We start from the raw sequence: 16899 nt of genomic DNA, 5'->3' as shown, positions 1-16899 counted from the left end.
ATTTGTAAACCCCAGAAAGTTCCGATGGGACCGTGGGGGGGGGGGGCTCTTAAAACGCAAATATTTCTTCAAACCAGTGTTCAGAACTTAAAAACCATCTCTCTTCAGCTAGGTATAACAAGATGTACATCAGCGCCATCTGCTAGAGCTTATATGGAGATAGCATTTCCGACTTCAAATGAATTAATATTTTCTTCTAATAACAACTATAACTGTTAAAGTGTCAGTATACGTACAAGAAGTGAGGACTAAATACTAATTTAAAATCAACATTATACGTGCGTAATCCTGTTTATTTGTGAAAAACTCTCTGTATTCTTAGTTTCTTACAACTTTAAATAACATTCTAATACATTGGCATCTTTAAATTGAAATAAAATTGAAAATTTGAGAATTAATTTCCCATTTAGTGATCAGCTAATTGACTTTCCATATATTGCTCAGTGAATTAGCTTCTTTTTTAATAGTGTTCAAGTAATTAGCTTCCCCTGTAGTGCTAGGCGAATTAGCTTTCCGTGTAATGGTCGGCGAGTTGACTGTTAAAATCAGTGACATTTTGAACAAAAGTATAAATTGTTTTTACTGCATTACGAGTTTTCTCCATTTCCTACTTTCCCCTAGTTGGCCATAGAAGAAAGTATTATAATGAATGATGATTGTATGTAAATACTAGCGAAAGTACCCGGCTTCGCTCGGGTTATTAGATTGATATATTCTAGATACAGTCAATGTGTGTCGCATCACGTAACGCTTGATTTCTGGAAATAAGAGAAGTCATGAAAGCTCAAATATATTTATCCAGATACAATAGTTCGATTACTGTCTGACCATTATGTTTTTAGTGACGGTGTTGCAAGGGGTTATTGTGAAACCTTGTAAGTGTAGTGAATGTTGGTATAATTTAAAGAAATTAATATATAAACCTAAAGTAAAGACATAGTGTGAGATAGCCTAGCCTAGAGCCAAGTGCATAAAATTTATCATGAAACTAAAAATATCGATTCAATTTCAAACGTAAATCGTTTCCGAATTAAGCTATTGTCTGTTATATCACCAATCTTTTTAATAAAAAAACATCTTTAATGAACCGAGAATCTCAATTAAGAAATCAACAAATATTTTTCCAGTTTTGTTTTTTATACATTTCTTTTTATACTTTCAGTACATAGACTAACAACAATATTAGGTTATACTTTTATTGTTAAGCAACATGATATTAAAGCCATTGTTGGAACGCATTGTTACCAAAACGCATTGCCTTTTTTATATATTAGAAGTTGTTATATAAGGAACCACTTCTTTCCTGTAGTTTTTCGCTAGCTTGCCTCATTAAAAAGATGCGTACGTGGATAAGATAAGTAATAATACCCAGGTGCACTCCCTCAGGGTCCGCTTAGTATTGGTGCAAAATTTCAGGTTTATAGGTTCTTTCCTCTTGGAGTTATGGCGGTCACACACACACTCACAAACAGAGACCCACAGACATGCCATTTTATTATTATAGATAGTCGGGCGTAGCATGCAGAATTACGTATTTCGTTGAACACTAGAAAACTAATTTCTATTTTGTATTTAGTCAAAGCTACTAAGACTATTTGCTGCCGTCCCTAATTTTGAACTACTGGCCAGGGGACTGAAGATAGCCAATCATCGGCATCCTACCGCCCGCCCTCCGCGCTAAGAGATAGACTGTCACTCTCATAACATACCTAGTGCTTATAAATTTCTTTCTGTTGGTATCATATGACGAGGACTATTGTTGTTGGAATTTTAAAAGTCCTGTATTGGACTCAATCCCGGACACCATTATTTCAATGAATTTGGCTGAATAAAAATGTTGTCTTCGGTATCAGGAGGTCAAGCTTACAGGCCTTATTTTGTTTTGATGACTATGAATTCCTTAAAAACCCACAACCAGGATTCAGAGGCCTTATTTGTTTTTATATCATTACTAGAAGGTATAAAACGTGGACCAGTAACTCAACTGATTGACATCAATTAAGTTAATTAAATAAAAGTTGATTGGTGTTCAATATCTGTACACCATGAGAGTGTTTTTCTTCTTTTTAGTATCATTTTTGAAAATATTCGTTTACATCTGAGGATCTTAGGACCGGACACGGCCCAATGCCTTGCGTGCTGGGCTGAGGATTTAAAGGTCTACTGCTAGAGTTGTGAATACACTATGTAATAAAGCGTTAAAGGGGGAAAGGGGCGTTATAGTTGTGATAGTCAGTTCCTATTCGTAACTGTTTTTTTTCCTGGTCAGCGATTCTAAATTAGGGTTGATTATGCATGAACTTTAGAATCTCTGACCGGTAACTCTAAATCATGGCTCATGTTTCACATAAAGTTTAGGGTTTAAAATACCAACTAGGAAGGCCCTCCTCTTCCTTAATGGCTACCATATTTTACAATTCATAACAAGCAGGTTATATGTGGCGTTACGAAATCCTAGTAAACTCTGACTACATCGACCTCTGAATCGTCTCATTTAAGGTGATGTATTAATTACACACAACATGAACTGCAGAAGACTATGATGCGGTCAGTATAAGAAGGTTAAGTTTTCAATGTTTAGGTTTTAATCCTCAGTATAAGGACCTCGGACTGTCTGTCTTATTTGTGTTTTTTACTCGAGACCAACTTACATTTGTTATTAATAACTTCTATTCGAAAATATTCTACCTACATAGAAGAGAATTAAAAAGTAGCTTACAATTTAGTGAAGCCAATTCTATATAGCAAATTAAAAAGATGCCATAAATCAAAGCACAAGAAACCTAAAACCTAAAAAAAGATTAAATGCATTGACTTATCAGTTGGGTACCTTGTTGTTAACAATATTTTCGGCCGTCAACCCAGTAATAAATATCTTCTGAGATTCGGTAACTTAGGAGATCTAGATTAGTCTTAAATCCATATATTAAGCTAACAGTGCAAAATAATCTCCATTAGTACAAACCAGTAATTAATGAAACTACCTTTAACTAAAGAAGAAAGATGGAGTTTGTAGTTGGCTGATAATAATATAGTAAGATTCTATTTATATTCACTATTCTATCAGTGTCCAGTCTGTTCTGGTTCACTGAGCAAGAACAGAGTAAATATAGAAAGTTCCTGAAAAAAAATATCGTATAAATTCGACTGCAATGAAAGATACATGATATTAAGTATATTTTTAAAACTTCAGTCTAGAGCTTGTGAAAAACTGGTTACTGAAGGCTTTAAAATGCTACATTTTTTATAGTGTCTTGAATCTAAATGATATTTTAACATTTCCGCGTGGTAAGTAACAGTATTAACAATTTCTAGTAGAGTCTAATCTGCCATTTATTCTCAAGAAAAGTTAGAGCTTTTTAAGTGCTTGACATTAAGGGATTGATGTGTTTTCTGACAGTTAAAAACCAATTTCTATTAGTAATTGAACATAGATCGATACAATATCCTCATAAACAATATCTTTAGGGCGTTTTCTTAAGTTTTATCACCCCTACCCTTCCCGTTTATGTAAAGAATTTTGTTTACAAGCTGTATCAACATTTTGAATACCTAATTATCTTGCTCCTGACAGTCCTGTGGCTTTTGACAATATATATTAAAAGCTCTTGCCGTTTTGTTGAAATTAGTTGAAGTGTAGTAAAAATGCAGATGATGTTTAAAATTGGCCCATTCTGTGCTTACCGTCGCGACATCTACTGTGCGAATATATAAGTACGCAAAACACGAAATTTTAGTGTTTCGAAAAAAAATGATGCATGTACTTTTGAGCCGTTTTGGTTAAGCGGTAGCAGGCTTGATTGTAGCAGGGGAAAATAAAAAAAACATACTACTCCACGACTGACTACTAAGTCTACTAAGTTGCACATAGAAGGTTCTATTGAAAGTTAAATAACCCAGCAGTCTGTTGCAGATAAAGTAGTAACCCTTGAAACGGTAACTAAGAAAATCCAATACGATTTAAGTGTAATCTTAAGCTTCTTCCAAAGCACATGACTTTACGGAATATTAGTTGTCGAAAGCTATACGAGCAACATCTAACGTGTAACAAATTCCAAAGTGAACATTGTATGCTATTGGACTAACATGCTAACACCCCTATACCGCGAGAAATATCCATCATTGTACGGATTGTATGCCAATAAACTACATCCTACTAAAGATATCATCCACATCTTCCATTAACAGCTGTGTCTTTGAATTGCTGAAACAGGCTTTCAAATTAGTCGTTGTCTAGGCGTGGTTAGCAGATTTTGGAAAACCCATAAAGAAGAATGGGAACCACAGCGCTCTCAATGTATTGCGCAAATGCTTATTACAGTGAAAACTGCACTACAGAACAACAGTACGTCACATTGCATTAGTTTAAGGCCCACATTAACCATCTATCTACACACCTCTACATATTACAGTAAAAGTACAAGGGACATACCAGAGTCTACGATAAAACTGCTGTTACTGATCGGTTAAGTGCATAGTTCTTACATACTCTAACGTAAATCAACTTGATAAGAGTCAGACTCTTTATTTAGAACACTTTTTGAGCAGAATGGCTCAGTGAAGCTTGGTAAATAGCTTAGACATTCTTGGTTAAAATGAAAAATAGCTTACACATTCTTAGTTAAAATGGAAAATAGCTTATGCGTTCTTAGTTAAAATGGAAAATAGCTTACGCGTTCTTAGTTAAAATGGAAAATAGCTTACACGTTCTTCCCTAAATAATAAAAAAAAACAGCATCGGAGAACGAAACTCGTTCAAGGGAGTGAAATGAAAGGTGTTTTATTATATTGATAAGCACACTTTAACACTAGAAAGACAAGTCGGTAATTTTAACATTCAAATTACAAGATTGTCTATACTGTTCACTACCGGTGGAGTCCACATTTGGCAACAGGTCTAGTAACTATACGTGTTTTTTGTTGTTGTTTTTTTGCCTGTCACAACACTCGGTTGAAAGAAGAGACAAATATGAGTAAAATATCTCCTTTTCATGTGAGATATATAGGAGACCCAAGGAGTAAACTGTAAGATTAGTTACAATATCAGTGATACTTTGTTTACTTTTTTTTCACTCATATGTTGTTTTGGATCCTAAAGTCATAAATGTCATAGGCCCACAAGTAGCCTCGTGATGCATAGTTACGACAGTTCTAAGATTCTGTAGAATTGATACTCTCCAAACACGGGTTCATCTAACAAATCGTTTGCGTTGTAACCCCCTGGTGACCCAACGAAGCTTGATAAATTATACCGCTAAAAATATTGGTTGGATACCAACGGTGAGCACAGTACAGGTTCCGTACTGTTTAGCTTTACGCTTAAAAACAAACACCTTTTCTCTTTAACTTCTCGGTTTAGTGGATTTAGTTTCAACAGTTTTTCAGAGCTTTCAAAATACCAAGTTAAGTAAATATATATTTATAGAAGGAATTCTTACACTTTATTTTTAAAATTATTACTCTTTTCTTCCTTATTACAAATAACTCATCTTACACAGAAATTCTATACGAAGATGGATTACAGCCGTATCCTTTATTCGTTTACTTTACTTGTTGTAATGCCGTATTAAAACTGTTTATAAAATATAACGCTTATATAATAACTACGTTACACACTACGAAAGTTGGGAGGACTTTCATTTACTTTCAGAGTGGTAAAGCTGTGGAACTATTCAACTGTGGTTAGTCATACTAAGGATCCAATCAGAGCACAATACGCTGTATATTCACACATATACTTCCCGGTTTTTCAACAGAGACAGTAAAAGGATAGCGTGCACAGCCAAAATTATCAGCAGTTCCACTAAGAGGCACATTAGTGAGCTACTCTCTAAACCGGGTGGTACTTGGAGTAATCCAAAGAGCAGTAAGTAGCTGTCCAGCTGCAGTGGCTAGCCTCCCTTCGTAATTATTATAATAGAAGTCGTCGCAATGAGTGAGTCAAGGATGGTGATTCACAAATTCTCATCCATCTCTGTCATCTTTCTGAGCTCTTATTTTATCTCTGATTGCTCGTTTAATGGATGCATTTCAAATATCTATCTTCGTATATAGCCCCGGTTCACCACAAAACAAACAAAAACTGTACACATATTGCTATGAAACATTAGGTGGGAATAGAAATTGGTTTTTGTCTTTCTTTCTTTATTATTGAGCACAAATCTACACAATTGACTATCTGTGCTCTACCAACTGCGGGTATCGAAAACCAAATTTTAGCGTTGTAAGCTGTGAAACTTACCAGTGAGCCACGGAAAATATAACAATCGAGTCAGATGAAAAATGGAAGATTTTAAAAATTTAAAACTGTCACACGAAAACCAACATTTCGACAACATACAAAAAAGAAACATAAAATATATGTTTCCATGTTAACTAACAGTTTCTATGGCTTGTAAAAGTTGTACTTAAGAAATTCCTTTGCTTGTGAAATCAGAATTGGAGAAATTATTTTATTTTTTTTGTGCTGAAAGGAAAAGATGACGCCAAGGAAATATAGTTTGTATCGATAATCCAAAAAGCAAAACATACCACATTTAAAAGATTATTCCAAAACAGCATTTATGGAGTGAAAAACTGCGAGTAGCCCATCTTAATGTTGTACATGAAAGAAAGACAAAAAAAACACGTTATAATTTTTAGCTTTAATTCATAACTTAGACTTGTTTGATTGGTAGTTTCAGAAAAGCAGGTAAGTTCTGGGATAGACAGTCTAGTTTTTCTTAACTGGGGGAGTGGGGTAGGGGTATGAGAATATGTTGGAGCCAAATCTAAAATTAGATTAATTAGCAACATTAACGTATGGAAGCTAACGATATTTTAGGGGACCCGGCCCCTGACTCCCCCACTAAGCGAGCTCTGGGGATAGATCTGCTGCATCCACAGAATGTATTATGTAATCAAAGTGACGGGAGATATCATCAGAATTTTCTACAGTAAATGTCTAACATGTACAAGATAAATTGGTTAATAAACGAATTATTGTAGTAAGTTACTCAATAACGAGATGATTTTTCTATTTGCCGAATGGTAAAGTAGAATATATCAATGAGAACGTTTCGAGACTCTCTGTTGATTTTCATTTATTAAAGCTTTTATAAATTAACATACACAAGTTTATCAACGACAAGAAGTAATAATGCTGAATCCACGAGCTCCAAGATCGAATATGTTTATATCAAAACTTCTAATGTTATAAGAAATATGAGTCAAAATTGTTTTGGCAGACTTAAGTTATTTTTGTTTTGACAGACTTAAGTTATTTTTAGCAAAGATAAGCGTAGTTAGTCCAGAGGAAGCTGTGAGTTATGCACATGTTCAACTATGTGGGAGAGAACGAAGTAGAACTACCGGTTTGGAAAGTTTCCAAGATTCCATGATGAAGATACTTGGAGAAGAAGTTTGTGGTTCTACAGCTCACCCTGGTTTCCTTGCCTTGCTTAATAGTTCTGTTTATATTATTATCCAAACTGCTATATGAAATTACCAAATTTAGATTCTTCCTTACAAAAAGATTCGCATATGGCATTTTAAGAGAGGGTAGTAATTTATATTTTTTTAATCACAACAACAAATGACTCTTAGACTCGATCAGATGTAAACCTTGGTAATTTATTAACAAAAATAAATAGATAGATGAATTTTTGAAAGATTGGATAACATATCTTAAGTATAAGACAACAATTGGCTAAAGATCCTTCCTAGTGTCAGATATGTTAACAATGGACTGAAGATTCTTCCTAGTATCAAATATGTTAACAATAGGCTGAAGATCCTTCCTAGTATCAGATATGCTAACAATGGGCTGAAGATCCTTCCTAGTATCAGATATGTTAACAATGGGCTGAAGACCCTTTCCAGTATCAGATATGTTAACAATGGGCTGAAGATCCTTCCTAGTATCAGATATGTTAACAATGAGCTGAAGACCCTTTCCAGTATCAGATATGTAAACAATGGGCTGAAGATCCTTCCTAGTATCAGATATGTTAACAATGAGCTGAAGACCCTTTCTAGTATCAGATATATTAACAAAGAACCAATGATCCTCCTGGATATCAGATCTGTGAGAAATTATTACAAATGTCTTTTTAGCCTATTATTCTCTCACTAAGCCCATTAGCTGTCACGACAGAATATTAATGCATTACTCGTTACCTTCCCATTAGTCTACTAATCGAACCAGTTTTGGACAATTCTTATTATCTAATCGACGTACTCTGTTACCAAGCTTCTTTGTATAGCCTAATCCAACTACAAGAAAATTCTAATTTGAGAAACAACAATCTAGAATGCTAGGCTGAATCAGTGTTTACATCATCCAAGTGACCATGCCTACCGCCCAGTGCGCCAGGCATAGTTACAAAAGAAAAAACACGTTTGTTCAAACATTTTTGTAACTGTTATTCACTTTTAAATACCGTTCTGAATTCTAAAACCGACCGTATGTACAGCTTATCCCATTAACTGCTTTTTCCCAGAGTTTCGTTAAGAGCATCGTCAAACCTGCGTATTTGTATCACTCATAAGCAATAACACCAATCAACCAAACTATGCACACACATATATATATATATATTAGTTTTATTATTTAAGTACGCTAACAAAACATTTTTTTATGAAAGGAAGAATAACGTGAATTTTACACAGCATACACCAAACCTTAGATGACATATAATTCAATATAATTTTATATAGAGAGAAAAAACAACGCAGGCAAGAAACAAACATCCAACACAGGGGCACAAATCATAAGATGGGTCGTTATTTAATGTTCCCTGTTGTTGTTGTTGTTTATCTATAATATTAAGTTTAATTATATATATATATTTCTAAAACTTCAATATGCACTACTACCCTACAATAACAAAAGATTTTCAGTATTAACGTTTGCGTTTAATATACAGTAAATCAGTGATTCTGAACGTGGGGCACAAGTCCCGTGGGGGGGGGGGGCAATTTGAATATATTTGGGGTCAATGAGAAAATTAAACTCCTATTTTTTTGGTAAATTTCTAAATTTTACATTATATTATTATACCTTTTCAACACCAAATTCGTTTTTATAGTAAGGGGACATCAAAGTTTTTGAGGTGTATAGGTGGGGCATGGAGCAAAATAGTTTAAGAACTACTGCAGTAAATAGTCATGTCGGGAGGATCTTCCGTTTTAGTAGAGCAAATGGATTTGGAATTTTCAACTTGAAGGGCGTCTTATGCACAAGTAGGCTAAACGGCCACAGAACCGATATAGCTGTTTCGTATTTTGATATACTATCAGAGGGAAGACAACTAGCCAGTTAGTCGCCCTCTCTATCAAAGATGTTTTGTACTGTTCTTTACATCAGATAACGTCACTTATATAACTTATATGTAAGTACGTAGCGCGTAATGCAGCGTCACGTCTCGAACCTCGGACCGTTCGATCAGCGCCCGAAGTGTTAATCACTAGGCCACGTGAAGTAAATCAAACATTTTGTACTTCTTATACTGTAACAAAATGCAGAATCAGGCATTTTTCTCGGTGTTCGGGGTGGGGAATAGAAGAAGACGTGAAAATATCTTCTTCCTCAATACCCCCCCCCCCTTTTTTTCTTTTGCAAAAAGAACTATAATATTTACAATAACAGCTTCAGAAATGAAGGAAGGGGCGTGAAATTCTTTTGACAGACGTTTTTCAAAAACAGAATTTTTGTTATTCTGAAAAAATCACTGTCGTTGATTGCAGTTAGTTTTTCTTCACGTGAAAAGAAATAATTCATAAAACTAGGGCGCATATATATACTTTTAATGTGATCTCCCTGGTGGGTTAGCGATAAACTTACAGACTTCCAACGCTAAAATCCGTGGTTCGATCACTTGCGATGGACAGAACTGAGATAACCTATTGTGTGTGGTCTTCAGCTAAAACGAACGAACCTTTAGAGTGAGAAATGACTTCTATTAAGCCTTCATTATCAAAAGTAAAACTGCTGTAACATTCCTTCAACGAATATACAGCCTCATAAAACTATTTAAGCACAGACAGTTGTGAGTTTCTAACACTGAGGTCTTTCTTTAAATAAAGTATGCCAATAGAATTATGCTAGTTATATATAGTACTAGTAGAAGTGTTGTTTTAGATGAACCCTGCTGGTGAAGGCTCAGTGAAGGTTATTGACCTTTGCTTATAGACACGAAACAAGCGACTTAGTGCATAATTTCTGTGCCGTAGTCACACCTAGCAACCAAAATCCCCTTAAAACAAGAAAACAAATAAATAAATCAATTTATGTGTGCATTAACTTCGTTTCCTTTCGAGCAAAGCCACATTGGGCTATCTGTAGTGTCCACCACGGAGAATCGAGCCCCAGATTTTAGCGTTGTAAGTTCATAAATTTACCGTTAATTGTGCATATCAGTCCAAAATCTTAGAAAAGTTTAGTGTACTTAGGAAAATTAACCATTAAAAAATTAATAAAAATAATAATACCATCTTGGTCTAGTACGTATTTTACAAACGAACGTATATGAATATGTGCACGTGTGTGTACATATAGATAGATACATACACACAAATACATATAAAAGTATTCAAAATTAGGCCGGACGTAGTCTAATGGTTAGAATGCCTGAACTGTTAATTTGATGGTTCATGGTTTAGGTTCCAGTCCCGCACAAACTCACTCCAGACTTTAGAGCTGTGGCTCCGCTATAAGGTTCACTGATGGTCAAATCCCAGACAAGACTAGTGCAGGAGTTAAAGATGGGTGTTGTTGGCCAGCTGTCTGCATATTAGTATATCAGTTCAAAATTAGAGACGGCGAAAATTCAGAAATACTGTATATGTAAAAAAAAAGAAAATAATGTGTTTTCTCCATGCGCACAACACGTATACATGATTTCAAATGTCAGAGTATTTTCACTTCTTTTTAATCGTGGATTAGTTGAAAAGAAACCGCGCTATAAATTACGAACGAAGTTTGATATTTTAAACATGAATAGCATCTTGTGCGACATATAGCCAGATCAAAGATTCTCTAACTTAGAATGGCTGACCAGAGGGGGCGCAACCTGTAAGTTTGTCATTTCCATGGTTACTCGTAACCGAATAATGAGATTGACTAACTGTCACAATTATGACACCTGCATCCCCCACTGAAAGCGCGGAGCGTATTCAGCAGTGTATCATGGCTCGAACCTTGGACTTCCGATGTGCGTCTTAACCCGCACTTTAATAATGTTAAGTAAACATCTAATTCAAGTATAACAACGTACAGAAGAATATATCAATCCATAGTTTTTGCTAACGTCAGTAGCTTTCGTTTAGCGCCTTATAGTAATTAATTAAAAATAAATCATTAGATTTCTTTGCACACGCAAACACAGATATATAAAAACAATAAATAATGTTCACAATATGTATTTATTTGATATCTTCAGTGGTAATAGAAGGTTAAGTATGCACATCAGCGAGAAACAATATCTATTTTTGTACTTGGCAGGGAGTATTATGTAAAATAATGGGTTAAGGCTGCCTTATGTACAACTATTTGGCATGTTTCCGGTTGTTGTTTTTATACCTTTTATTGTTTTATTCACTGCCTGTAAAAACAGATGTTTTAAAACGTTTAGAGTTTCCTAAAGACCCTGAACGTGTCCTAAAATAGCTCTTGGTCTCCTTCTGTTCAGCTGATTCCAAGGTTAAGTCGCAGTCTACAGCAGGAATATCTTGTTGAAAACTAAAAGAGGCCGCTACTACACGTGTATCTTTTGTTTGACAAACGTCTCTGTGCTACAGAATATAGTAAAACGTTAAGTTACTATTCAAGGTACTATGTCCAACCAATACATTGTACATATTTTCACCCTCTCAAGAAAATCACAATATCCAACTTTCTCTGTTTTTCTGTGTATTTAGAACTGTAAGTTTGAAATTACAATACATTACTAGACTGTTTGTTACTTGTTTGTTTGAAGTTAAGCACAAAGCTACACAAAAGACTATCTGTGTTCTGCCCACCACGACGGTATCGAAACCTGGATTCTAGCGTTGTAAGTCCGCAGACATACCGCTGTGCCACTGAGGGAGGGGGGTGGGTGTTGCAACGGGTTAAAATAAGAATATTATTTTCAAAACGTTTTGGTCATCTGTACGACCACAATTTAAAACTGTTATATATATATTAGAACTACTAAAACATATATATAAGCCCTTTCCATAAAATGTATCAAATGGACATTTTGTATTCAGCACTTTCCAGGCAGTGAAATAAGTATTCGTAGTTATCTTTATATTTATATTTCAAAAATGAGGAATTTTCAATAGCCGCGGCTGTAATTATATCTCAAATCGATGGTCAAGAGATGGAGCTATGAGCTTAAGATTTGTACTTGAAAAAAAAACAACAGAAACTCAGAGCCCTTCTATAAGCCACTATACCGCGGCTAAAAATGAAGGTTTTTGAAAATGCAAAGCATTAGTATTTATTAATAAGAATATTAGTTATGTTTCAATAATTAATAATAATAGAATGTAAATTGTTAACTGCATAGTTCAACAATTCAGTACTGCAAGTTTTATATACAGTGTCAACGTTCACGCTTTTTCTTTAGTATTGTTATTACAAGCTCAATTCACAATCCTCTTGACAAGTAAATCAGTAAATGTGTCCATAACTTCTGTTAAACTTGTGTTTTGGAGAGAAATCCTTTTTTTAACGTTTGTATAAAGTTCTTTTGTACGTACCGAACAAACCATCTTATTTCTAGTTCTTTTTTAAATTACATACACAATGATTCTATAAATATATTTTATACTTTTCATATCATTATACATATATATGTGTGTGTGTGTGTGTCTTTTTATTAGCACAGCATTATTTTTCTGGTTTAATTAACTCCGTATTTTTTTGTATTTTTGTAGGTACATGCTAAGCATGAAGAAAAATCTGAGTGCAAACAAGTTTTTCGAGAGTATAATAGAGAGTTTCTGTTGCCAAAGGGAACCAACCCGGAAATGATTAAATCATCTTTATCAAAAGATGGCGTTTTGACGATTGAATCGCCTCTACCGGCCCTAGAAGGATCACAAGAACGAATGATTCCTATTCACTCCGCTTAAACTAAAAAAATAAATAAACTATCGTAATTAATATATTACTGTAAGAATAAACAAAGTAGCTTTTCTTTTCAAGCAAGGTTTTTATTGTTCTTGGGTGTTTGTTTTTTGCGATAATGTTCTGAATTGTATAAAATCGTTACTGTTTTTCTAAGATGAGTTGCACTTAGATTTTGGTTTCATTCAACGATTTTTTTTCTCCATTGAAACGATACTTTGTTTGTTATAAAAAGCTACTTGTTACAATATTCAGTTACCTAGTATATGGAATGGCATTCCTTTTGTTGAAATGTTCTTTCTCTGATAGTAAATGATAGCAGTAAGATTAGATATGTATCAGTATATCCTGCACATCCACTAAAATAGAATTGTACCACATAATTACATTTTTAAGAAAATATTACACGTTAGTAACGACCTAGAACTGTGAATATAGTTGGACAGCAGCACTAACACACGTTGCACGTAAAGCCAATCAGGAGTTCAATATCCTTTGTCAGTGTTCTCTGTCGTTTGTCTTGTGATATTTATTTGTACTTACATGTCATTTAAAGAAAAATAAAGAACTTGTTTCTTTCTCTTAAAAGTTAACTTAGTTAGTTAGTTAGTTCAGGACACGTAATCAATCTAATTCATACCATAACAACTGATGATATAAATAGCGCCTCCTTGATCTCTGCTGTATCTGTCGTAACCCAGCCAGCCTAGTGAGCCTTGGTATTAGGCGAAATGCCTCGTCGGCACTAGATACGGTAGATATAGAGTGAGTGATATATTATTACATATACTTCTTCGCTTTCACTCATGGATTCTTAGAATTACTAATGTAGTTTTCTCTGCTTTTGACGCTGTGGTTAAATGACCCACTCCGGGAACAAGAAGAGTAGCCAGTTGTGATAGTAAAGTTAGGTCAAATAAGAATAAAACTGATAATTAAATAATTGGTGTTGAATACAAATAATGTGTTATTAATTCTTACCCTAATTCTGAATTGTAAATTACTTAAATATACACTTGACTTTGTCCAGATCACACCATTACATTTGCTGTAGTTCATATAATTGATGATATAAATAGTGCGTATATCACTACTGTGTCTGTTGTATCCCAGCCGACCTGATGAGCTCTGGTAATGGGCAAAAGGTCTCGTCGGCAACTGGATATAACAGATTTAGTGTGGCTGATATATTACTACATATTCTTCTTTGTCTTCACTAATAAATCCTTAGAACAGAATCTTTATATTGGAACTTGTATTGACAGAAATACTCGATGGTAATTTCTCTTCAAAAGGTGTTTTAAAGACAAAGTTGAAAGCAAAACTTAGACGATTCTTATTCAAATTTAGGGGTGTAAAGGTCAGTGTAATAATCATTCCTAAACAGTATATGTATTTATGGCAAAGCTGCCGTCCTTAATTTTGAATTACTGGGTAGAGGAATGGCAGTCAGTCAGCAGCAACCTACTGCCAATTATCCACGCTAAAGTATTGATTTTTACTCTTATAGCACACCCACAGTCTAAAGTATGTTAAATATTTGATGGTATCGCACTGATTCGAACCCGAATCACCAGCTTCAAAATACAGAGCTCAACCACAGTGCCAACCTGCATCCATGTACCTGACTATCAATAGACATTATTCCAGGCCATGTAACATGTTTAAATGACTTAGAATCTTGACTGAGAGCCAGCAACATCGCAATGGGTAATTGAGTAGAGTAAATAAACAAGAACTGAAATATATGTTGAATCATCTTAAAACCGCAACAACAACTTGTAACATTTTGCGAAATCAAAACTTCACTCTTAAATTTTGAGTTCACAGTGAAACTTTGTAAATTTTAAGAGAACTAAAATTTATGAGTAGATTATTGAATTCACAGTGACTTCGTGAAAATTTAAGTGAAATAAACGCTGAATCGACGAAACTAATATTTCAACGACTGATGGAAAAATTCCAAGAATTAAGACTTAAAACAATGATTTTTAAAGATATTTATGTTTGCACAAAATTTTTCCTAAGTGTGTGCAACCAAATATATTGCAATCAAATAATTAGATTTGTTACTCTTCAATAAAAGTAGCTTTCACACTAAATTGCTGTTTATAGTTTAAGCACAAAGCTACACAATGGGATATCTGTGATCTGCCCACCACGGGTATAGAAACCCGGTTTCTAGCGTTGTAAGTCCACAGATATACCGCTGTGCCACTGGGAGGCCACATCAAGAACGTAATATTTAATAGTAGTTGAACGCTATCATGATATTGAGGTAATATTAAAAAAAGAACGAAAACCCCTTTTAAACTGATATTGGTTCTGTCACCATGAAGTGGAAGTTTCATATTTTACTACAAGAAAATACATGAACTTATAAAGCACCAAAATAAATAACTTGGGTTTGCAGAACCTACAAAATGATTAACAAAATAAGAGTTCAGACTGCCTTTTCTTTAATTTTGCTTGTTTGATTCAGAATTTTCACACAAAGCTCCATGAAGGAGGTTGTTTGTAGTTTAAACCCAAAGCTACACAATGGGCTTTCTGTGCTCTTCTCACTGCGGGTATCGAAACGCAACTGTTAGCATTCGTAGACTTCCGTTCAGCCACCGGGGGCGCACTACATAAGAACTATATGTTCGTAGCCGTTCCTAATTTTGATCCGATAAGATTTGAGGGAAAGCAGCTAATCATCAACACGTAACTCTTGTCTGGCCGGGAAAGAAAAAAAGTCACTATATCACACCCATCACCCAAAAGTGCAGAGCGCGTTTGCATGACAACGAGACAGGAGACTTGAACCCTCGGATTCATAGTCTGGGAGTGGACGGTCAATATTATTTACCATCAGACCTATTTAACGGTCAGAAATTAAACTAAACTGTTATGTTATTTCTATTATATCTTATTATATCGAAAGTTCGGCGCAATGCCATAATGTTAATCATACACCTAAGTTAATTTAGGGTACTGCACGATGAATTAAAAAGAACTAAAAAACCCTAAATATTATATATATATATATACATCACCATTATAAAAGGCTTAACTGCATTTCTTGGTTTGTTGAACCAAGTTGTGCTGGTAAGACTTTAATAAGACTACAGGCACAGGATGCAGCGAAATCAAATAATACACCAGGTCTCTACTTCACAGATTATATTAACAATCTTATCTTTATCACAACAAGCCGCTATGCTGTCACTGTTCTATTTGTACATGAAAACAGGAGACAACAAGCCGTTATGCTGTCACTGTTCTATCTGTACATGAAAACAGGAGACAACAAGCCACTATGATTTTTTCCTTTCTCTCTGTACATTAAAAATCAATAAATAACTTTAATCATATTATTAATAGTCAAAAGATAAGAATATTGTGATTTTGCTAAAATATAAATAAAGTATTTTAGACATATAACTGTAACGACACCGGAATTAGATCAAAACTTCCGTTGCCACTAGGCGGCTCACTAACAGGCTTAAGGATTTATATCTAAGTTTTCAAGATTTGATCACTGCCGTTAGCACAGCAGATAATCTTTTGAACAGCTTTTCACTTAAACAACAACAACAAACTTCAGTTATAAGCTGATGAATGCATAACGCAGTAGTAGCACGATTAAGAAATAATTGCAGCTATATCTTATAATACAGAAATGAATACTTACACCAGCTGTATGGGAAAAGAGCAATAAGTTGTCAATGTTTAGGCCAAACAACCAATAGCGATTTTTACCCGCTTCTCTGCATTTTCAAATCTAACTTCCCTCGTTATTACTTAATTTATATAAAAAC

At 34.5% G+C, this 16899-nt stretch overlaps 1 protein-coding gene across 1 annotated transcript in view; it reads left to right on the top strand.

Annotated features, from left to right (window-relative positions):
* The window catches only part of LOC106468448 (alpha-crystallin B chain-like), a 16845-nt gene extending 3159 nt beyond the window's left edge, over positions 1–13686 (top strand). Inside the window, exon 3 of the mRNA XM_013928875.2 lies at positions 12904–13686. Within this exon, the coding sequence (XP_013784329.1) occupies positions 12904–13101 (198 nt within the window). The 3' untranslated portion in view covers positions 13102–13686. The remainder of the gene's footprint in view (positions 1–12903) is intronic.
* Positions 13687–16899: the final 3213 nt, after the last annotated feature.

Source organism: Limulus polyphemus, unplaced genomic scaffold (assembly GCF_000517525.1).
Source record: "Limulus polyphemus unplaced genomic scaffold, Limulus_polyphemus-2.1.2 Scaffold3011, whole genome shotgun sequence".
NCBI classification, from domain to species: domain Eukaryota; kingdom Metazoa; phylum Arthropoda; class Merostomata; order Xiphosura; family Limulidae; genus Limulus; species Limulus polyphemus.
This window is presented reverse-complemented; position numbering and strand designations above follow the sequence as displayed.